We start from the raw sequence: 24,370 nt of genomic DNA on the forward strand, positions 1-24,370 counted from the left end.
TGTTGTTCCATGTCTGGTTCTAACTGCTGCTTCTTGACCTGCATACAGATTTCTCAGGATTGAGGTCAGGTTGTCTGGTATTCCCATCTCTTTAAGAATTTAGCAGAGTGTGTTGTGATCCACACAGTCAAAATAATGGGTGAGAACCATTATAGAAATGACCCTGTGTTCCCTCCACCCTTCCACAAGGTGAGTGCACCATGAGAAGACAGCCCTCTGTGAACCAGACATCTCCCAGTGCCTTGATCTTGGACTTGCCAGATTCCAGAACCATGGGGAAAACTTTCCTGTTGTTTGTAAGCCACCCAGTGTATGGTTACTTGTTATAGCAATCCCATGGGACTAAGACAGGGAGGAAGGGAGCTCTCAAAAGCCTGGTGTCTAAGACATGGGGTTCAAGTCCCGTGAAAGGCAGGACAAGCAGAGGGGACCCCAGACTTAGTGTCTTTCCACCCTTCCTGCATCCTCACTGGTGTCTCCATTTAACCCTTGATGTTCTGTAGACACTGTGGCTGAGGGCTTCCCCAGGGTACATGCGGATACCAGTACAGTAGCCCTAACATACACTGGGGAGAGGAATCAGCTACATGGAAAGGAGAGTGCCAAGGGCAGGACATGTGAAAAAAAAAATGTGACCCTGTCTGAATCCCACAGTTAACAACCTAGCTGAAAAAACAAACCATCCCGTGGAAAGTAGTGGTAAGTATTAGGGCGACCTCTTCAGGACAGCAGGGAGGTGGGCATTGGCTCTAGGGTTTCCTGGATGGGGGCCAAGGGGTGGTGCGGGAGGGGTGAGGTGGAGCATGGTTGGGTTGGCTAGGGAAAGGGAGAGGGAGGGGAAGGGCAGGGGGAGGGAGGGTAGGTTGTATTTAAAAGCTGCTGGGGAGTAGTCTCCAAGGTCACAGCTCAGGCTCCCAAGTCCCCACTTTTCTGTCCAAGCTGCTTCTGCTCCCTCTGGACAGAGTCCAGGACACACGGGCCATGAGTGTCTAAGGGTGGGTTCTGGGGTCTTGCCATGCAGGCTCCTGGCTTCCCACCTGAGCTGCTGGAGAGATCTGGGAACACCTGCGATGAGCGTAAGAGATGAGGGAAGGTGGGGAGGAGGGCGAGGTGGGGAGGAAGGAGTTGGGGGACAGTGAGGGGTCTGGGCCTGGAGAGCTGGGAGGGGCGTGGTGGAGAGGGTTGGGTCCCCTCCTCCACCTGTTGTGCCCCCCACGGGAGTCCCTCCCTCTGAGCTTAGTAGGCAGGAGGGGATTGAAGGGAATCCTATTGCTGAGAGGCTCCAAAGTGAAAGGCACTCAGTCGGGTCCAATTATACAGTCCATGGAATTCTCCAGGCCAGAATACTGGAGTGGGTAGCCTTTCTCTTCTCCAGGGGATCCTCCTGACCCAGGAGTCAAACCGGGGTCTCCTGCATTGATGGCAAATTCTTTACCAACTGAGCTATTAGAGAAGCCCCAGGCTGACTAGAAACTGAGGGTGGGAACGCAGTTCAGCCCCTGGGCCTGGGGGAGGCATCAGCTGGTGATGGCAGGTGACCCCAGTTGACACCAGTCACAAGGCAGATATTCCTGTGTGTTGTTTCAAGCTAAAAAAAGAAAGTAAATGATAGGGGGTATCAGCTTCTTCCCTGTCCCTGCCAGTTTTTGGTTCCCTTGGAACCTCGGGGTCCAGGCCAGAGGGTCCAGGCCCAGAGAAAGGAGAACCTGGGGAGCTGGTCACCACTGAGGCCTCTTCAGCAACAGTCCTGACACACTGCTCACCCCACACTCTCCATGCACACCTGTCTTCCCACACTTCAGCCCCCACAGTTACACACACAAGCCCCCTCGCTGTCCACACTGCCCTCCATCACCCACAGCCCAGCCTGACTCTCCAGCCTCCCACACAGCCCCTCACATACACGTGTTCCCCACCTAGGCTCCATGCCTCTCACTTATACGCCTTCCACCCTTGTGCACGTCTCCCTTCCTGAAACTTTCCATGCAGGTCTCCTCACACCCCCTTCCCTCTGTGCACACCATCCCCCACGCCCACACACTTTATTTCACACACAAGTGCCTGCTTGCCTGCCCCACTGGCTCTCCACCCTCTGCAAAGTCACACCGCGTTCCCCTCCCACAGGGACCCTGGCTTCCTCACACTGTCTGTACAAACTGCTTCACACAAATTCCACACTGAAGGCTCCCATCTACTTCCACTGCCATCCAGAAACTTTCCCCTCACAGTCATTTCCCTTCACTCTCTTCCTCCTCTCTGGGTCCCCCAGGGCACCTGCCTCCGGGCCCTCTGCATACGCATAATGTCCACGCCCCTTCTGTCCCCTTCTGTCCCAGGCTTGCCTGTCCACAGTCACACACACACACACCCCAAGGTTCCCAACATTCGCACACACTAGTTGTGGCCGCTCCCCACACATCCACACATTCCAGCATTCCCTCACTCTCTTCACATTCACCTTTCGATCACAAATTAGTGTCACTGCCCCACACACGCCAAAGTAGGAAATGGCAACCCACTGCAGTATTCCTGCCTGGAGAATCCCATGGACAGAGGAGCCTGGAGGGCTACAGGGTACAGGGTCACAAAGAGGCAGACAGGACCGAGCAACTAACACAGTCACTCCTCTCTTCTGCCCGCCTCCTCTCACGTATACCCTCTCTCTGTCTCTCTCTCTCACACACACACAGTCACACTGACCAGTTCTCCCCAAGATACTGGGCCTTCCAGCTGCTGCAAAGCCACACACAGCTCAGGGTGGTTCTGGGAAGGGGCTGGCTGCCAGGACTCCGCCCCAGGGCCGAGCAGGAATTTTAGGTCTTGTCTGAGTCCTACCTGGAAACGTGCCATCTCCTTTTTAATGCCCCAGCCCCATATCTGAAACTACTCAGCAAATGTGCTCCAACTGGCATACAGCCCCAAGCCCCCACGAACAGTCACCTTCATGCATTAATCAACCTAAAATGAACGTTTGTGTGTTGTGCTAAATAGAAATCCTCTTTTAGTTACAGGATTAGCCAGTTCTCCCGCTGTCATGTATTGATCAGTGTACCCTTCGCCAGTATTTCTTTCCTCGTCTACAAGGTGTCACATTTCTAGACGTCCCTGGGTCTGTTTCTTAACTGCTCTCCTGCCTTCCTTCTTGCTCACCAGTTCCCTTTGTGCTGGGAATGCAGCCTAAACCTCCACAAGCTTGGTTGGGACAGTGAAGTCTTCATAAAAATGACCACAAACTCTATGGCTTGAAACAACCAAAGTTTATTCTTTCAAGATTGTGAGGGTTAGAAGTCTGAAATCAAGCTGTCAGTAGGGCCCTCTCTGAAGGCTCTAAGGGAGGCTCCATCTTTTCTCTTCCTGACTACTGGTGGTTGCATGGAGAAGGACATGGCAACCCACTTCAGTATTCTTGCTTGGACAATCCCCATGGACAGAGGAACCTGGTGGGCTGCAGTCCATGGGGTTGCAAAGAGTCAGACAAGACTGAGGTACTATGCACAGCACTGGTGGTTGCCAGAAACACTTGGCATCGTGTAGCTCCAGTGTCTACTTCTGTCCTTCCATGACACTCGTGTGTCTTGTTTTCCTATATCCATCTCTTCTTTGCGTGTCCACATTTCTTTAAAGGCGTGCCTCTTGGTAAAGGCACCAGTCTTTGGATTAGAGCCCAACCTAATCTACGCTGACCTCACCTTGGTTGGATTACATCTGCACACACCCTATTTCCAGGTGAGGTCTCCTTCACCTAATGGTAGGACTTCACCACATTTGGGCCCCTAAAATAAAGGAGTTTCAATAAACATTCATGTGATTCTCATTGGGAAAAAAAGGTACAGTGTATAATTGAATTCTTCACATCACTGAATATGTTCCTGACAGAAAAAAACTTCAAGTTTGTCTAGACATGAGTGAAAACTGAAAGGTTAAAATTTTTTCTGATGTTGTCTTCTTCTCATCCTGGTATGACTGTATGAGCTCAAACATCCTCTGTGTTTGAGCATTGTTTTTAGGTGTTTCTGAGGTCAGCTGTGTTCTCTGTTAGCCAGTTCAGTGCAGTTGCCCTTTCTAAGTGGGAAATATTCATCCAAGAGTTAATTCTCTTTAGTTTTGTTGTGTATGAGCTGGTTTAGAACACCTGATAAGGGTCCATCTAGGTTATGGATAGTCCTTTAAATAATATATTTTCCAGTATGCATAATTTCCTGCTTGCAAGTCATGGAACATCTAATCTTCATCCATAAATATTGAGATGTGATTTAGAAGCAAGCTTAGAATGTCTTTTTAACAATTCGATTAGGGGCTTCCCTGGTGGCTCATTGGTAATGAATCTGCCTGCCAATGCAGGAGACACGAGTTCAATCCCTGTCCGGGAAGATCCCACATGCTGCGAAACAGCTAAGCTCATGGGCCACAAATACTGAGGCTGTGCTCTGGAGCCTGGAAGCCTCAACTGCTGAGCCTGTGTGCCCCAACTTCTGAAGCCTGCAGCCTAGAGCCTGCGCTCTGCTACAGGAAAAGTCATCACAGTGAGCGGCTCTTGCACCGTAACTAGAGAGCAGCAAGTAGAGAAAGCCCACACACAGCACTGAAGACCCAGCACGACCAAAAATAAATACATCTTAAAAAGACAATTCAGTTAAACTGCACAATCATGTAACACGACAAATAGGAGTAGCACAGCGTATCTATTCTTTTGTGTCCAGCACCTGCCTCTCAAATCCTTTTTATGAGGCATCTATGTTTTTACTGCAGTAATTCATTCTTCATTTATTGCGTTATAGTGTTCCATTTCTGGCTATATCACCTGTTATCCTTTCTTCTGTCCTGGATACATTTTTACGCATTAACATGTTAGTATGTTAATACATATATTAATCTATAGGATAATTCAACTGGTAGCCTCATACTTTTGTGTCATGACATCTAGGCAGTTAGCACTTGACTGTGGTTTCTGCATATGTATTAATCTGCTAGGTCTCTAAAGAAAAGCTGTTTTTCTATACTCAGAACACCAAATATGCTACCAAAATGTGGGTTTCAGAAGCTCTGCTCCAGGAACCAGGACTCTGACCAAACATATACTTCCTATTGTATCACAGCACAGACTATAACCGCACACCGCCCACTGAGTGGTTTCAACAAGTCTTCCTGGAGGTGAGAGTTTTATCACATGAATTAAGAACATTCAGCCCATAAAAGCATGTGGTAACAACTATACATGAAAGTGAGTGTGAACACATAAATTATGTCTCATTAAATCACAGAAGTATATCCCTAATGCATTGTCTTCTTAACAGAATTAAAAAAATGCCAACCCTGCCCCTATCCCAATTCCACCCCACATGAAGGGAAGTCTGATGGAAAGAATAGAACTGGAAGTCTTAACTGATTGTGAGCAAATATTTGACTTTTGCAAATCCTCAAAACGACCAAGTCAATACATCTTAAGGGCCCGTCAACAGTCGTGGAAAGTGAAGGAATTCTTAAGCATAAGCTTCTTTAGCTTCTTGTTAAACCCCACTCTGAGTAGCAGGTAGTATATTAGATCAACAGCCAGACTGTCATCAAGGGTCAGCTTTTGCCACCCAGAGTTGGGTTAACATTGTACCTTCTCATAGTCCAGGGAGAAACATCCAAATGATGGAATAGCTGTTAGAACACTGGGGGAAATGTTCAGCTAGATAATGCTATCATCAGAGAACGAAAGGTTTTTTTCATCAAAGGGCTGGGAAAGCCTGAGTAAGATCTCAGGACAACACCCCACCCCACCACGTCTACATCTCGTACCCGGGGCCCCCAAAGGAGAAGACACTTGTCTTCATCCCCACCCCCACTGCACCGTCCTGCTGCCCACACCAGCCTCTTCTACCCCAATGACAGGGTGGATCCCGACCCTACAGGGAAGTGTGGGGGCCCAAGACAAAGACAGAACATCATCTTGGTAACCAGTGGACAGGGGCTTGGTGAGACCCGAGGCTCACCTCTCCCAAGTCCTGACCAGAACATGCCTGCCTAGGAGCCAGAGGCCGGCTGGCTTCTCACCTGCTGTGGTGCCTGATATCTTCATAAGATTCATGACGATAAAGCAATTAGAACTAACTGGGTGATGATCAACAGGATCATGCAAGCAACCAATCGGATGGATGCAGACTGGCTGATATCTGGGGCCATTATTAGTGGTTCTAAAATGAAAAAGCAAAAGCCTCGTCAGATCTAAGAATACACCTTCCTCAGCACCTGCTGTCCTTAGCACCTGTCACCCATATAGTTACTGACTTGTGAAGGCACGCTTCAGGTCCGGGTATGGAAAGATTAATGGGCTTGTGCTCTGTCTTCGTGGAGCTAATATTGCTCCTGAGTTGTGTTAGTCGCTCAGTCATGTCCAACTCTTTTGAGAGCTCATGGACTGTAGCCAAACAGGCTCCTCTGTCCATGGGATTCTCCGGGCAAGAATACTGGGGTGGGTTACCATTTCCTACTGCAGGGGATCTTCCCAACCCAGGGATCGAACCCGGGTCTCCTGCCTCGCAGGCAGATTCTTTACCATCTGAGTCACTGAGACAGCAAGTGTCCATCTGATTATCTTTCAGGTGGACATGTTTACTGTGAGGAGTCCTTTTTGAGGAGGACACAATTGGGGGCACTTAATTCTGTCTGGGAAGGGATAAGGGCTTCATTAAGTGACATTGGAGCTGGTTAAAGGACCAGTATGACAGGAGGGAGAGAAGGCCTGCAAACATAATGCATATATAGATTTGGGGACCATCGTGCAGTGCCTGGGGTCTGGGTCATTGGTTAATGGGGAAGGGGGCTCCTGTGCTGAGGGAGGTGGGCTGGGACAGGAGGATGCTGGCAAGTTCTGTGCTATGCCCATCACTGACTCTCCAGACAGGAAGTCCACCAAGAGATCAGTCACTCCATCCATCCATCATATTTTCAATTACACACACATATGTGCTCACATCCACACATGAAAGCTCTAGACCTTTGAAGAGAGCTGCCACCTCCCTCATACCCCGCTCAGTTACCTGTGGGCTCTGCGAGCAGCATGTTCTCCCAGTGTTTCAGGAATTCCCTAAGCCAATAGCTGCAGTCTCCTGTTGAGATCTTCCTGAAATACTCTGCCAGTTCCTGGTTGTTCTCCCACTCCTCCTTGATGCCTGTGGCTCCAGGATCGATGGCTGTCCAGGTTATGCTCATGGTGTCAAGGAGGAGGGCTGTCCGTCCATTGAGGCTGAAGTGCAAGGATGCACCAGAGCATTGCTCAGCTTCACGCTGACAGCACATTTTGACCTGCAGGGTGGGAGGACCTGCACCCCACACACACAATGAATCTTTCTGGACTCTCCAGAGTCCCTCCTCCCCAGTCACTCAAATGTGTCTGCACATCTAGGGGCCTGTGATCTTCCGACCATGACCTCCCCCTCTTACCCATCAGGTCCACCGGGTCTCTAAAGCTGGATCGTGTTCAGTCCTTTCACAGGAATCTCCACCTTGCATGCATTCTTTCTCTTGCTATCTCCAGCTCTCCACCCCCTTCCCATACTTACCCCTTGTCTCCTTTTTGTCCAGTTTGATGAAAGGCAGGACCATCTTGAGCTCTTTTCCTGCTTCTGCCAGTGTTTGGCTCAATTCGGTCCACACTTTTGTGTCGTTTACCTCCTTCCCCAGGAAACCCAAAGGTTTGACCTTGTTGCTGTCACTGTCATAGTGGAGGAAAGGCTTTGTGTCCACAGAGCCCTGGACTTGACACCAGGGCTGGCCAGATTTGGACTGAGATTTGATAGTGAGGTCAAGGCACAGAGAATGGGCATCTGTGAGAGAAAACCACAGGTGTGTCTGGGAGTTTCCTCCTCCAGGGCCTGGTTGCAGAGGGAGGGGTCTCCATCCCAGACCCCCTCCTCTGCTGCATCTTCAGTCCTGCACCTCCTTTAACTGTCTGAGCGTTAGTTAAACACTTTGATGCCACCATGGATCTTTTCCGTCCATATACTATTAGCAGGAAGATTTATCTGATATATGGTGGCTCAGGCAGTAAAGAATCTGCCTGCAATGCAGGAGACCCAGGTTTGATCCCTGGAGAAGGAAATGGCAATCCACTCCAGTATTCTTGCCTGGAGAATGGACAGAGGAGCCTACAGAGTCTGTAGGCTGGCAAAGAGTTGGACACACCCATGGACGGAGGAGCCTGGTAGGCTGCAGTCCATGGGGTCGCGAAGAGTCAGATATGACTGAGCAACTTCACTTTGACTTTTTACTTTCCTGCATTGGAGAAGGAAATGGCAACCCACTCCAGTATTCTTGCCTAGAGAATCCCAGGGATGGGGGAGCCTGGTGGGCTGCCGTCTATGGGGTCGCCGAGTTGGACACGACTGAAGCCACTTAGCAGCAGCAGCAGCAGCAGCAAGTGACTAAGTATGCACATGCCAGCTTGTGAGGCAGCAAAAACAGAAGACAGTGTCTAGTTTCTAGAGACTTAAAATCCATCTGAACTCACAAGACTTTCAACAGAATGGGGAGCAGGATGCCATAGGGCACATGCCACATTCACGATGGGCCCCTAGTCATCAGGAAAGTTTTACTGGAGTAGAAGGTGGGACTTGCCAGGAGAGGGAAAGCTGCTACAGGAGCACAGGCCCAGGCACCATGCCTTGGGTGGGGTCCCGGAAGGCAGGGTGTCCCCTCCTGGGCAGCCAGTCCAGCTAAACCACACCCTGTCCTAAGAGCAGGTGGACAGGCGCCCACCAGGGTGGACCCCCTTCCCTCCCCATTTTCTCATGTCCTCCCCTCCCCCACCAGAGCCCCAGATCCAGGACACTCACTGCCCAGAGTCTTCCTGGCTTCTGTCAGCAGCAGTATCAGCAAAAGATGACCTGCGGTATGAGCCACTGACATTCTTCCCTGCAGCTTTAGGAGAGTGACCGGCAAAAGGTAGCCTGGGCTGTGTCTATACCTCTGTCTCCTGGCGCCACCCAAAGTCTTCAGTCCTAGACTGAGGAAGCCCTGCTGAAAAACAAGAAAAATAACACTTATACCCAGGAAGTATTTCTTAAGTTTCAAATGTAATTACTCATTAAAAAAATATAGTTATGACATTACAAAGCCAAATTCACTTTGAATAACTATCCTCCCTCCAAAAAAGCCCCTTTCTGGTGTGAGCAAGTAAAGCCCACGTTTTGTTGGCTCTTCTGCTCATTCCTTGAACCACTTCCTGCTCTGATCTTTCTTTGAACTCACTTCCTCCCTTATCTACACCCCACCGCCACTGCCGCTGCCATCTCCTGCTCAGTTATCCCTTCTTTTCTCCTACATCCACTTCCCATCCTAACCTCTCAAACTTTCTCTGTAATGATTACGATTCCCTACATGTTAGTCACTCAGTCGTGTCCGACTCTTTGCGACCCCATGGACTGTACAGCCTGCCAGGCTACTCTGTCCATGGGATTCTCCAGGCAAGAATACTGGAGTGGGTTGTCATTCCCTTCTGTTAATCAAACTAGCAGCGGCCGACCCCACCAGGTCTGTCATATCGGAGGAGGGTGTACAACAGGGTCCAATAGTCCTGTTGGAGCCGAGCTCCAGAACAGCCGGGAATTTATTATCGTTTGCTCACCTGCAAGTTGGCAAAGTCCTCCTAGAGACCCGGAGAAGCAAGCTCACGGCAAAACATTGGCGGATTTTCCCGAGTCAAGCAGCAGCGGCCGCCTCCCGCCTTTCCCAGCTCCCTCCCCTGCGCTACCCGTCTCCAGCACGACATCCGCCGCGCAGGTGGCTCAACCCCGCGGTCTCCGGGCTGGTGGCTTCGGGGTGGCGAGAGAAGACAGAACATTTGCGGGGGCCCGTCCTGGATTCGTACTCTCCGCCCACTCCTCCGCACCCGGGTCCTGCGATCGGCGGGGCGCGGTCCTCGCCTGCCCGGTCCAGCCAAGGTCAGGTTTCGCTCAGGTTGAGGCTGTCGAGTTCGCAACCACAAACGTTCCGGAACTCTCCTTGGGGTTTTCAGTTTGAATCGCTCTTTCGAATCTCAGCCCGACGCCCCGTGGCCCCGGCTCGGGGGAAGCTCGGCCGGCGGCGTTCGGAGAGGCGTCGCTGGAGCGGGGACCCCGGGCGGACGCGGAAGAGGGGCCCCGGGCCGAGGTGCTGCGCTCGGGGCACGGCGCCCCGGGAGGCCCGCCGGGCCGGTGAGTGAGTCTCTGTAAGGAAGTGCCCAGGGCTGGGGGGTGATGACCAGGCTCTTTCCGGTTGTCAGTCTGGGCGCCGCCGCGGTGACTTCGGGGACCCAGGACCTGGGACGGGGGCCGGCCAAGGAGCCTCGGGCAACTTCTTGGTCCTGCCCGGGCGAGTTTCCAGGCGCTCAGGCTCTGCCCCTCTCTTCTCTACCATCCTATCCTGTGTTTCTTGGCCACCTGACCAGCTGCCCCAAGTCAGTCCTTCATGGATGGCATTCTTTATAAGGGCAGCTCAGTTAGAACTGGACACGGAACAACAGACTGGTTCCAAATAGGAAAAGGAGTACACCAAGGCTGTATATTGTCACCCTGCTTATTTAACTTATATGCAGAGTACATGATGAGAAACGCTGGGCTGGAAGGAAGCACAAGCTGGAATCAAGATTGCCAGGAGAAATATCAATAACCTCAGATATGCAGATAACACTACCCTTATGGCAGAAAGTGAAGAGGAACTAAAGAGCCTCTTGATGAAAATGAAAGAGGAGAGTGAAAAAGTTGGCTCGACATACAGAAAACGAAGATCATGGCATTTGGTCCCATCACTTCATGGGAAATAGATGGGGAAACAGTGGAAACAGTGTCAGACTTTATTTTTCTGGGCTCCAAAATCACTGCAGATGGTGACTGCAGCCATGAAATTAAAAGACGCTTATTCCTTGGAAGAAAAGTTATGACCAACCTAGATAGCATATTGAAAAGCAGAGACATGACTTTGCCAGCAAATGTCCGTCTAGTCAAGGCTATGGTTTTTCCTGTGGTCATGTATGGATGTGAGAGTTGGACTATGAAGAAAGCTGAGTGCCAAAGAATTGATGCTTTTGAACTGTGGTGTTGGAGAAGAGTCTTGAAAGTCCCTTGGATAGCAAGGGAATCCAACCAGTCCACCCTAAAGGAGTTCAGTTCTGGGTATTCATTCGTAGGACTGATGTTGAAGCTGAAACTCCAATATTTTGGCCACCTGATGTGAAGAGCTGGCTCATTTGAAAAGACCCTGATGCTGGGAAAGATTGAGGGCAGGAGAAAAGGGGACAACAGAGGATGAGATGGTTGGATAACATCACCGACTCAATGGACATGGTTTGGGTGGACTCTGGGAGTTGGTGATGGACAGGGAGGCCTGGCGTGCTGCAGTTCATGGGGTCACAAAGAGTCGGACATGACTGAGTGACTGAACTGAACTGAAATAAATAGATGAGCTAAATAAAATACATGGCAGCAGGCTGTTTATTCTTCCGACAGTTCTGTTACTCCCACCGCCTTTCTAGGTGGTCTGTGATCATTTCTGGGACAAGTTAGAGAGTGCAGGGCACCACCCCACTCCTAGGGACAGTCCCTCTCTGCTCCTCCCCCACAGTGGTTCCACGTTCACCCTGAACCTTCAGGGTCCGAGGGACACGGTCTTCCCCAGCACCCCTCACTTCACACTGCCTCCCGCATGGAATGTCTGTTGTGTATTGGTTTGATCTGATTTCAAATCCACTTGCTTTTGACTTAAATGAAGTTGTACTACTTGTTTATGACTTAAATGAAATGTGCTAGTCCACTTGTTTATAACAAAAACACAAAAGTTAGTTTTTCATGGTAAAGTTATTCTGAGACTAGAATGATGTAAGATGTGACAGAGTGTCCTTTCATCCGTTGTGGTTCCTAAGCACTTTTTAGATCATCTGCCATGGGTCCTCCCTGGGAGCTTGTCCAGAGAGCACACCCATTATGGAGTGTGAGTTCTTTATCTATTCTGATGTCGGTCACTTACCAGATACATGTGTGCTCGTTCTTGTGTTCAGCCGCTCGGTTGTGTTTGCCTCTTTGCGACCCTATGGACTGTGGACCGTCAGGCTCCCCTATCCATGGGATTTGCCAGGCAAGAATACTGGAGTGAGTTGCTGTGTCCTCCTCCAGGGAATCTTCCTGATCCAGGATCGAACTTGTGTCTCCTGCGTTGGCAGGCGGATTCTTTACCAATGAGCCACCTGGAAGCCCTACCAGACACATGACTTGCAAATATCTTCTCTCATTTTTTCACTTTCTTCATGGTATCCTTTAAAAAGGAATTTTCTTTTAATTTTGAAAAAGTCTTTTTTTTTCTGTTGTCTTTTGTGGCTAGTATTGTATTTAAGAAGAGTTTTGTCAAATGCAAAGGCAAAGATTCACTCATCTTTTCTTCTAAGACTTTCATAGTTTTATCTCTTCAATGTATGTCTATGATCCAATTTGAGTTAGTTTTGTATATGGTGTAAGGGGGTGGGTCAGTCTCATTCTTTTGCATGTGACTCTCCAGTTGCCCCAGCACCTTTTGTGAAAACACTCTTCTTTGCCCATGACTTGAAAATCAATTCGCCATTGTCGACTTAAAAAATAGTCACAACCTAAAAGTTGAGAGCTGTGTTTTATTTGGTGGAAATTTTTAAGACATAAATCCCGGAGGTAGCATCTCAAGTAGCCTTGAGAGAAGTCTTCCAAGAAGGCAGTGGGGAGGACTCAGGTGATGTAGAAGTTTGCAACAAAGGGCAGGTAGTCTGAACATCAAAAGTATTTTTGTGAATTAAAGAAAACCGGATATCTCAAGTTAGGGAATTTAGTGCTTTCCTATATATGGGAAGATGCAAGAGTCTGGGCTCACTGAAATCACTCCTTTCATATGCATCTCAGCTCTCTGAGGCCTCTTGTCTGTGTTTTCACCTTCTGAGTTCCTCAGGGCTCTCCGTAGCAAGTGGCTGCAGCCTGATTCCTGCCATATCACACAGGTGTTCTTTTCCCTCCTGAGTGCTCTGAAGGGCTGGAATCGCTGATGACTGTGACATCCTTTACTGACATAACAGGAAATATTCCATTTTCCAGTTATTTCCCTTGGTCAGAAATTCGACTGATATTTGGGAGACATTTCATGACCAATTTTGGTCCCACAGTGCTGGGAGGCTCATCCCAGGTCAGGTGAATTTTTCATTGATATACCGCTCCAGGTGTTAGTTTCTGGATTAGACCCATTGATAGACAATGAAAGATTTCCTGGGTCCTCTGTCTTGTAACCTATTGTGATCCAGGAGATAGTTCCCTTCTTTTCTTTTCCCACACCTAGAGTCACATTATTATAATTATAGATCACATACAGAAGTAAATATTTGATTAATTGTTTTAAGTCACGGTTATGTTTGTTGGAAGCCTGGTTATACACTCTAAGAGACAACAGTTTTATAAAATAGAATATAAGTAATGTAGCTGTTAATAGCCAGAGAAGGCAATGGCACCCCACTCCAGTACTCTTGCCTGGAAAATCCCATGGATAGAGGAGCCTGGAAGGCTGTAGTCTATGGGGTCGCTGAGGGTCGGATACAACTGAGAGACTTCACTTTCGCTTTTCACTTTCATGCATTGGAGAAGGAAATGGCAACCCATTCCAGTGTTCTTGCCTGGAGAATCTCAGGGATGGGGGAGCCTGGTGGGCTGCCGTCTGTGGGGTCATACAGAGTCGGACACGACTGAAGTGACTTGGCAGCAGCAGCTGTTAATAGCAACATTGACAGAGTCATAGTGTAGTAGAGACACGGGCATAAACAATTTGGAAACGAAAAATAAATTAAAACAAAGATTAGTATCACTAGTTGTAATCCAGTTGTAATAAACCATCAAATCCATAGGAGAGCCAGCTGGAGAATCCAAATTTTGCCAGTATCAGGTAGAGAGAAAAAGCTAAATGTTTCATCTTTGTTTACAAAGGCTTAATATATCAACTTGGGACAATATCAGAGAAAAAGGTTTACTGGAAGACAGATTCAAGTTAGTATGTTTTCTAAAATCAAAGTTATAAATTATATTTATCTATTTAGTCTCATGTACTTAACTCCTATTGATCTGCAGGAATTAGTCAAGCTTCCTATTATAGTGTATCATTTATTATCCAGTTTAGTGGCATTACCTAAAGGCTATCAGAAACTTACATTTGTTTAAACAGGTTCTTTTTATGAGTCTTTTTGAAAATCTTTATTTTGTACAAGCAATATAAAATTATAATACTCCATGAAGGACAAATTTAAAATAGTATAGTTAAAACTTTGAATACAATGTAATTAGCAGGAAACTTGGATATTTCTGTAACATATAACCTTTTAGGATAATAATTAGAATTATGACTGATAACATTATATCAGGACATATCAGATGTTAGGGATAAATTTTGGGATATCTATATCAATGACATTTATCTATACATTACAACCTAAAGTTTACCTTCAATAACATGACAATGTTTTTAAATTAAAAATAAACTTAATTTATTGTTTCTCTCTGAGATGTCTCAGAGATTTTTTTTGAAGCATCTCTGAGTCAGCTGGAGGCTAAAGGAGTTTTAGTTAGATTTTACTATTTGGGAAGTTTGTTAGAAATATTAAAAAAAGTTTTAAAACACAACAGGATCATAGGTCATTGAAACAGTACTTATTCACTTCACCAAAGTCATAAAAACAGTAAATATGGCTCGCCTAAGGGCACAGAAACTCATGCAATTTGCTTTCAAACAGGAGTACTTTTAACAGAAAGAGAAATCAAATTCCAGTCTTGCATTAGCTTATTTAACAAAATCCATTTAGTTAGCTTCAAGGCTCCGACGGTAAAGCATCTGCCTACAGTGCAGCAGACCTGGGTTCAATGCCTGGATTGGGAAGATCTCCTGGAGAAGGAAATGGCAACCCACTCCAATATTCTTGCCTGGAAAATCCCATGGGGTTGCAAAGAGTCGGACACGACTGAGTGACTTCACTTAGCACTTAAGTGTTGTTCATCCTAACTATGTATAAAATTTTCTCCTCAGGCTTCCTTTGCATAATCTCTCATCACTTTCTGTATTCATCCTGTCTCTCATTTTTCCATCTAAATATGATCAACCAGTTAATTGTTTTTCTCCATAAAATGTAATCTCATTTCTCATATCTTTTTTAACTGAAAACATATATTTTACTTCTTACTATATACTGAAATGTTACTGTATTATTCCTTATAGCTTTAGTGACATGTTTAAATTAGAATCCTCAACACTTAAAACCTCAGTTTTTAGTAAAAGCTAAGAATTAAGCAATGAACTGTCTTTTACACTGGCATTTTATAGGTTATCATAAACACCAGTGAAAAGGTTTTAAAACTTTTGTTCTCTTATAGAGAACATATCGATGTGATAGCAACATTTTTTTATATTTCTAAATACCTTTAGTTTTTTAATTTAGTAATTGATGTTTCAGTGTATTTTATTTAATAAACTTTGATCACTCAAATTAACACAGTTCTAGGACTTTCAGTCAGTCAGTCATTTCAGTTGCTCAGTCATGTCCGACTCTTTGTGACCCCTGGACTGCAGCATGCCAGGCTTTCCTGTCCATCACCAACTCCTGGAGCTTGCTCAAACTCAGTTATCAAATATCTAGAAAGATTATTTTAGGGAGACATTTCTAAAATTTAATTATTTTAAAGAGTTTATCCCAATGTTTTTATCTCATTTACATTTACTTTCAGATTTCATATAATATCAAGTTATTTTTCTTATAACAGGTCTAGTAAGGTCTTATGTATTAAATCTAGGTACAATAAGGAGTTACATAATTTTGATGACTCTTGAGATGTCTATATCAATTAGATAAACAAACAAACATTAATACTAGATATCAACTTATTATTGAATATTTGCCAGTTCATGTGAACCTGAAAGTTACTTTAGCCACTGTCTCTAAATGAAATATACAGGCAAAACAAGAGATCTCATAGCTTCACTTAAAAGCTTAACCATGAATCGGGTATTACAATATAAAGTTATTAGTTTACAAAGAACAGCTGAAATGCATTAACATTGTTTGCTCAGATGACGAAGGCTTTGCTATCTGTACGGTTTGGTTAACAGAACATTCTCAGGGCTTTTAATTTTAAAGCTGCCACTTTTCCCCTTGGTTTCCGGTCTTGTCTGATGGAGCTAATTAGGCTCAGTCTCAGTCCTTGGGGCTTGTATTTACACTTTGGTTTGTAAGAGATTTCTAAGAGAAAGCCAGTTGCTTTTACAGTTTTCTAAAGAACAGTTCTGTCACCTAAAGATATTAAAATCAGTGATAAGATCTTTAACAAAACTGAAATTTCTTTTACTAATTGTCTGTTTTAGAACTTTAGAGTTTAATTTACCATGGCTTCAAAGGTTTATATAAAGTATTTAGCAAGGATCCTTTTGAGTTTACAAATTACACCCAAAGCAAAGTCACTATTTTTATTAGTCCTAGTATGTTAGCTCCCAGTTTGTTTTTGTTTTTCCCTTTCTTGTGTGGCTCAGGTAACATTATTGGTTAGTATGTTTAGTTATTATCTCCTGGGTGGCAATCTATATCTCTTGTCTTATAATACCACGCCGGAGAACTATTCTCCAGTGAAACATGTCTATCTCATAGTATAGTTAAACAAGAGATTTAACCATCTTCTACAAATCCATTTAAATATGCAAATTTTATATACTTTTATCTAAATTCCATTAACTTGTATACCTTTTAACTTTATTTTCTATTGTTATTGCTGTTGTTCAGTAGCTCAGTTGCATCTGACTTTTTGTGACTCCATGGACTGTAGCCCACCAGGCTCCTCTGTCCATGGATTTCCCAGGCAAGAATACTGGAGTGGGTTGCTATTTCCTTCTCCAGAGGATCATCCTGACCCAGAGTTCAAACCTATGTCACCTGCATTACAGGCGGATTCTTTACCACTGAGCCACAGGGGAAGCATATTGGAATTCTTTTTCTTTTGTTCCCTGTCCATTTTATCTAGTTTTATATAAAAAGCTCTGGGATCCCCAGAGTGGGGTTGAGCCAAGATGGTCAGGCCCCTTGGTCTAATTCTTGCCCCAAATAACTGTTGGTCAGATATCTCAATGAGAATTTTTCTAGCCCCTTAAATAATGGCTGCAGCCTGAGGGCTGCTAGAACAATGAGATTTATGTTATTTTCATGGCTGCCAACACAACATCCATTCTGAAGCACATGGATCGTGGAGTAATTATGATGTTCAACTCATTGTATTTAGGAAGTACATTATAGGCTATAGCTGCATAGATAGTTATTCCTCTGTTGGATCTAGACAGAGTCAACTGAAAAATTTCTGCACTTAATTCATAAAAAAAAACAACAACGATATAGTCTTTTAAAAATTTTTGCTAATTTATCTTTTTGGTTGCATTGGTCTTAATTGAGGCATGTGGGCTCTTTGTTGGGTTATGCAGGATCCTTCATCGCAGCACACAGACTCTCTAGTGGTGTTGCCTGGGCTCAGTAGTTGCGACATGTAGGCTTAGTTGTTCAGCGACATGTAGGATCTTAGGTCTCGGAACAGGTAGTTCTTTGAACAGGTATCAAGCCATCATTCCTTGCATTGGACGGTGGATTCTTCACCACTGGGCCACCAGGGAACTCCCTTTACAGTGGACTGATTCATGCTTATAGATTAAACTGAAAACAGTGGATCATGGGAATAGGTTGAAATATCAACATTAATGCGAGTGTGGGAGTAGATTTCTACCTTCACAGATGACTTTGAGGGGTTCAAGAATTCAATAGAGAAAGTAAGTGCAGATGCAGTGGAAATAACAAGGCAGCTAGAGTTAGAAGTGGAGCCTGAAGATGTGGCTGAATTGCTGCAACTGCATCATAAAGCTGAAATGAATAAGGGTTCATTTTTATGCATGAGCAAAGAAAGCGGTTTCTTGAAGCAGAAACTGCTGTTGGTGAAGAAGCTATGAAGATTATTTAAATGACAACAAAGGATTTAGAACATAACCTAAAGTCAGTTGGAAAAAGCAGCAGCAGACTGCAGGAGATGAACTCCAATTTTGAAAGAAGTTCTACTGTGGGTAAAACCACTGTTAAAGGGCACTGCATGCTCCAGAGAAATCTGTGAAAGGAAGAGTCATACGATGTGGCAAACTTCATTGTCGTCTTCTTTTCAGAAATTGCCCTACCTACCCCAACCTTCAGCAACCACCATCCTGATCAGTCAGCAGACATACTGACTGAGACAAGACCCTCCACCAGGAAAAAGATTTTGACTCGCGAAGACACAGATGATGCTCAGACTTCTCTATTTTAGAAACACAGTGCTGTTAATTAAGCTTTGTATATTATTTATTTAGTCATACAGTTATTGCACACTTCACAGACTTCAGACAGTGTCAACAAAACTATATGCAATGTGGGAAATGACAAATTTGTGTGATTCACTTTATTATGATCTTCAGTTTAGTGCCCTGGTCTGGAACACAGCCTGGACTATCTCTGAGGTTTTGCTGTATCTACATTGCTTTTGGTACACATTTTCCATCTGGAACTAACATTGGGTTGGTTGTGTAGTAGGATGAACAAATGATCTACTGTTGAGATACACTGAAATATACATCTAAAGACAGGATTCAGTTTTACTCCTCCAAAAAATGTAAGAAAACTCCTGTTATTTCGTTTCCTGTACCACTTGATCCAGATTTATTTTAAAGGCTGTCAGTTATATGAATATGTGAGGATATCGCAGCAATTTTTTGTCAGGTTGATTATTCGAGATATGTTCAATCTTTTCATAGGTTTACAGTTCTATGAAGACCTACATGACCTTCTAGAACTAACACCAAAAAAGATATCCTTTTCAGCATAGGGGATTGGAATGAAAAAGTAGGAAGTCAAGAGATTCCTGGAATAACAGGCAAGTTTGGCCTTGGAGTACAAAATGAGGCAGGAGAAGGCTATTTTGAGTTTTGTCAAGAGTACACAGTAGTCATAGCAAAAACACTCTTCCAACAAAACAAGAGAAGACTCTACACATGGACATTACCAGATGGTCAATACTGAAATCAGACAGATTATATTCCTTGTAGCCAAAGGTGGAGAACCTCTATACAGTCAGCAAAGGCAAGACCGGGAGCTGACTGTGGCTTAGATCATGAGGTCCTTATTGCAAAATTCAGACTTAAATTGAAGAAAGTAGGAAAAACCACTAGGCCGTTCAGCTATGACCTAAATCAACTCCCTTATATTATGCAGTGGAAGTGACAAATAGATTTAAGGGATTACATGTGGTACACAGAGTTCCTGAAGAACTATGGACAGAAGTTCATGACATTTTACAGCAGGTGCTGACCAAAACCATCCCCAAGAAAAAGAAATGCAAGAAGGCAAAATGATTCCTGAGGAGGCCTTACAAATAGCTGAGAAAAGAAGAGACGTGAAAGGCAAAGGAGGAAAGGAAAGATCTCTCCCTCTGAATGCAGAAATCCCAGGAATAGCAAGGAGAGGTAAGAAAGGCTTCCTAGATGATCAGTGCAAATGGAGGGAAACAACAGAAAGGGAAAGCCTAGAGATCTGTTCAAGAAAATTTGAGATACCAAGGAAACATTTCATGCAAAGACGGACACAATAAAGGACAAATCAAAAGGACCTAACAGAAGCTGAAGAGATGAAAAAGGGGTGACAAATCAGACAGAAGAAGAGTACAAAAAAGATCTAAATGACCTGGAAAACCATGATGGTGTGGTTACTCATCTAGAGCCAGGCATCTTGGAGTGTGAAGTCAAGTGGGCCTTAGGAAGAATTACTAAGAACATAGCTAGTGGAGGTCATGGAATTACAGCTGAGCAATTTAAAATCCTAAACGATGATGCTGTTAAAATGCTGCACTCAATATGTCAGCATATCTGGAAAACTCCGCAATGGTCATAGGACTGGAAAATGTCATTTTCATTCTAATACCGAAGAATGTTCAAACTCTCATACCATCATACATATTTCACATGCTAGCATGGTCATGCTCAAAATCCTTCAAGCCAGGCCTCATTCTGCTTATTTACCTTATATGCAGAGTACATCATGAGAAATCTTGGGCTGGAAGAAGCACAAGCTGGAATCAAGATTGCCGAGAGAAATATAAATAATCTCAGATATGCAGATAACACTACCGTTATGGCAGAAAGTGAAGAGGAACTAAAAAGCCTCTTGATGAAAGTGAAAGAGGAGAGTGAAAAAGTTGGTTAAAGCTCAATGTTCAGAAAACGAAAATCATGGCATCTGGTCCCATCACTTCATGGGAAATAGATGGGGAAACAGTGGAAACAGTGTCAGACTTTATTATTTTGGGCTTCAAAATCACTGGAGATGGTGACTGCAGCCATGAATTTCAAAGACGCTTACTCCTTGGAAGAAAAGTTATGACCAACCTAGATAGCATATTGAAAAGCAAAGACATTACTTTGCCAACAAAAGTCCATCTAGTCAAGACTATGGTTTTTCCAGTGGTCTTGTATGGATGTGAGAGTTGGACTGTGAATAAAGCTGGGCACCGAAGAATTGATGTTTTTGAACTGTGGTGTTGGAGAAGACTCTTGAGAGTCCCTTTGACTGCATGGGGATCCAACCAGTCCATTCTGAAGGAGATCAACCCTGGGATTTCTTTGGAAGGAATGATGCTAAAGCTGAAACTCTAGTACTTTGGCCACCTCATGTGAAGAGTTGACTCATTGGAAAAGACTCTGATGCTGGGAGGGATTTGGGGCAGGAGGAGAAGGGGATGACAGAGGATGAGATGGCTGGATGGCATCACTGATTCGATGGGCATGAGTCTGAGTGAACTCCGAGAGGTGGTGCTGGACAGGGAGGCCTGGCATGCTGCGGTTCATGCGGTCGCAAAGTGTCGGACATGACTGAGCAACTGAACTGAACTGAACTCCAACTAAAAAACAATCTATTCTTTTAAAACTTTTTATTTTGTACTGGGTATAGCTGATTTACAAACCATTTTCGGGTCGTTTCAGGTGAACAGCTAAGGGGCTCACCCGTACACATATATATATCCATTCTCCCTACACTCCCATCCTCACAGGGCAGTCACATAACATTGGGCAGAGTTGTCGGTCCATTCTTTGGGCTGGGAAGTTCCCCTGGAGAAGGAAAGAGCAACCCACTCCAGTACTCTTGGTTGGAAAATCCCATGGACAGAAGACCTGGCAGGCTACAGTCCATGAGGACAGAAAGAGTTGGACACACACAGAAAGAGAGCACACACACACAGACACACCATGTGCCATACTTAGGCCCTTGATGGCTATTCATTTTAAATAGAGCAGGGTGTACATGACCTTTCCACACTCCCTAATGATCTCTTTCCCCCATCCCACCCCCAGCAACTAGAAGTTTGTTCTCTAAGTAAGTCTGTGAGTCTCTTTCTGAGAATGCACAACATCCTTATTGTTGATATGAAGAAAGGTTTATGGGTTTGGATAGAAGATCCAAGCAGCCACAACATGTTCTTAAGCCAAAGCCTAGTCGAGATCCAAGCCCTAACTCTCCATTTCTATGAAGGCTGAGAGAGTTGAAAAAGCTGCAGAAGAAAAATTTGAAGCCAGCACGGGGTGGATTATGGAGTTAAGGAAAGAAGCCATCTCCGTAACATGAAGTGCAGAGTGTAGTAACTAGACCTGATGTAGAAGCTGCTGCAAGTTTTCCAAAAGATCTAGCTAAGGCAATCTATGAAGGTGGCTCCACTGAACCAGAGATTTCCAGTGTAGACAAAATATCCATCTATTGAAAGAAGATGCCTGCCAGGACTTTGATACCTGGAGAGGAGTAGTCAATGCCTGGCTTTAAAGATCCCAAGAACAGGCGGATTCTCTTGATAAGGACTAATGCAGCAGATTACTGAAAGTCAATGGTCCCTTACCACTTGGAAATTCTAAAGCCCTTTAGAATTAGGCTGAATCTGTTCTGCCTGTGCTCTGTAAGTGAAACAGTGAAGGCTGGATGACAGCATACCTGTTTACAACATTGGTGCCAAGTGTTTTAAGTCCAATGTTGAGACCAACTGCTCAGAAAGAAAGATTCCTTTCAAAATATCACTGTTGATTGACAAAGCATCCAAGAATGTGATGGAGAAGTACACCGAGATTCATGTTATTTTCACTGCGGCCAACACAACATCCATTCCGAAGCACATGGATCGTGGAATAATTATGATGTTAAACTCATTGTATTTAGGAAGCACATTATAGGCTATAGCCGCGTATATTCCTCTGTTGGATCTGGGCAAAGTCAACTGAAAAATTTCTGCTCTGAATTCATTTTAAAAAAAAAACGATATAGTCTTTTTAAAAAACATTTGCTAATTAATTTTTTTGGTTGCATTTGTCTTAATTGAGGCATGCGGGGTCTTTGTTGGGTCATGCAGGATCCTTCATTGCAGCACACAGATTCTCAAGTGGTGTTGCCTGGGCTCAGTAGTTGCGACACGTGGGCTTAGTTGTTCGGTGACATGTGGGATTTTAGGTCTCTGAACAGTATCAAGCCATCATTCCTTGCATTGGAAGGTAGCTTCTTCACCACTGGGCCACCAGGGAAGTCCCTTTACATTGGATTCGTGATTATAGATTCCGCTGAAAATGTGAATCATGGGAATAGGTTGAAATATCAACATTAATGTGAATATGGGAGTAGTCGATTTCTCCCTTCACAGATGACTTTGAGGGGTTCAGGAATTCACTGGAGAAAGTAAGTGCAGATGTAGTGCAAATAACAAGGAAGCTACAGTTAGAAGTGGAGCCTGAAGATGTGGCTGAATTGCTGCACCTGCATCATAAAGCTGAAATGAATGAGAGTTCATTCTTATGCATGAGCAAAGAAAGTGGTTTCTTGAGACAGAAACTGCTCTTGGTGAAGAAGCTATGAAGTTTATGGAAATGACAACAAAGGATTTAGAATATAACATAAACTTAGTTGAAAAAAGCAGCAGCAGACTGCAGAGAATGAACTTCAATTTTCAAAGAACTTCTACTGTGGGTAAAAACACTGTTAAAGGGCACTGCATCCTCCAGAGAAATCTGTGAAAGGAAGAGTCAAAGGATGTGGCAAACTTCATTGTTGTCTTCTTTTCAGATATTGCCCTACCCACCCCAACCTTCAGTAGCCACCGTCCTGATCAGTCAGCAGACATAGACACTGAGACAAGATTCTCCACCAGGAAAAAGATTTTGACTTGTGAAGACAGAGATGATGCTCAAACTACTTTATTTTAGAAACAAAGTATTGTTAATGAAATTCTGTATATTACTTATTTAGTTGTAAAGCTATTGCACACTTAACAGATGTTGGACAGTGTCAATTAACCTATATACAAAGTGGGAAATGAAAAATTTGTGTGATTCACTTTATTATGATCTTCAATTTACTGCCCTGGTCTGGAACACAGCCTGGACTATCTCTGAGGTTTTGCTGTATCTACATGGCTTTTGGTCTACATTTTCCATCTGGAACTAACATTGGGTTGGTTGTATAGTAAGTTGGACAAACGATCTACTGTTGAGATACAGTGAAATATACATCTCAAGACAGGATTCAGTTTTACTCCTCCAAAAAATGTATGAGAACTCCTGTTATTGCGTTTCCTGTACCACTTGATCCAGATTTATTTTAAAGGCTGTCAGTTATATGAATATATGAGGATATCCCAGCAATTTTTTGTCAGGTTGATTATTCGAGATATGTTCAATTGTTTCATAGGTTTATGCTTCTGTGAAGACATACACGACCTTCTAGAACTAATACCAAAAGAGATGTCCTTTTCATCATAGGAGATTGGAATGAAAAAGTAGGAAGTCAAGAGGTTCCTGGAGTAACAGGCAAGTTTGGCCTTGGAGTACAAAATGAAGGCAGGATAAGGCTATTTTGAGTTTTGTCAAGAGTACACACTAGTCATAGCAAAACACTCTTCCAACAAAACAAGAGAAGACTCTACACATGGACATTACCAGATGGTCAATACTGAAATCAGACAGATTATATTCCTTGTAGCCAAAGGTGGAGAACCTCTATACAGTCAGCAAAGGCAAGACCGGGAGCTGACTGTGGCTTAGATAATGAGCTCCTTATTGAAAAATTCAGGCTTAAATTGAAGAAAGTAGGAAAAACCACTAGGCCGTTCAGCTATGACCTAAATCAACTCTCTTATATTATACAGTGGAAATGACAGAAAAATTTAAGGGAATACGTGTGGTACACAGAATTCCTGAGGAACTATGCATGGAGGTTCATGACATTTTACAGCAGAAATATGATTTCTGAGGAGGCCTTACAAATATCTGAGAAATGAAGAGATGTGAA

General features: G+C 44.4%; 1 protein-coding gene across 1 annotated transcript; it reads right to left on the minus strand.

The window, feature by feature from the left end:
• Positions 1-3,283: 3,283 nt before the first annotated feature.
• Positions 3,284-8,936, minus strand: LOC128053442 (retinoic acid early transcript 1E-like). The gene is made up of 5 exons (XM_052645959.1): positions 8,820-8,936; positions 7,548-7,811; positions 7,026-7,307; positions 6,040-6,179; positions 3,284-3,773 (listed from the first exon to the last, which is right to left on the minus strand). The coding sequence occupies exons 1-4, from the start codon at positions 8,890-8,892 to the stop codon at positions 6,070-6,072; spliced, it is 729 nt and encodes a 242-aa protein (XP_052501919.1). The 5' UTR covers positions 8,893-8,936; the 3' UTR covers positions 3,284-3,773; positions 6,040-6,069.
• Positions 8,937-24,370: the final 15,434 nt, after the last annotated feature.

Source organism: Budorcas taxicolor, chromosome 9 (assembly GCF_023091745.1).
Source record: "Budorcas taxicolor isolate Tak-1 chromosome 9, Takin1.1, whole genome shotgun sequence".
Lineage (NCBI taxonomy): Eukaryota > Metazoa > Chordata > Mammalia > Artiodactyla > Bovidae > Budorcas > Budorcas taxicolor.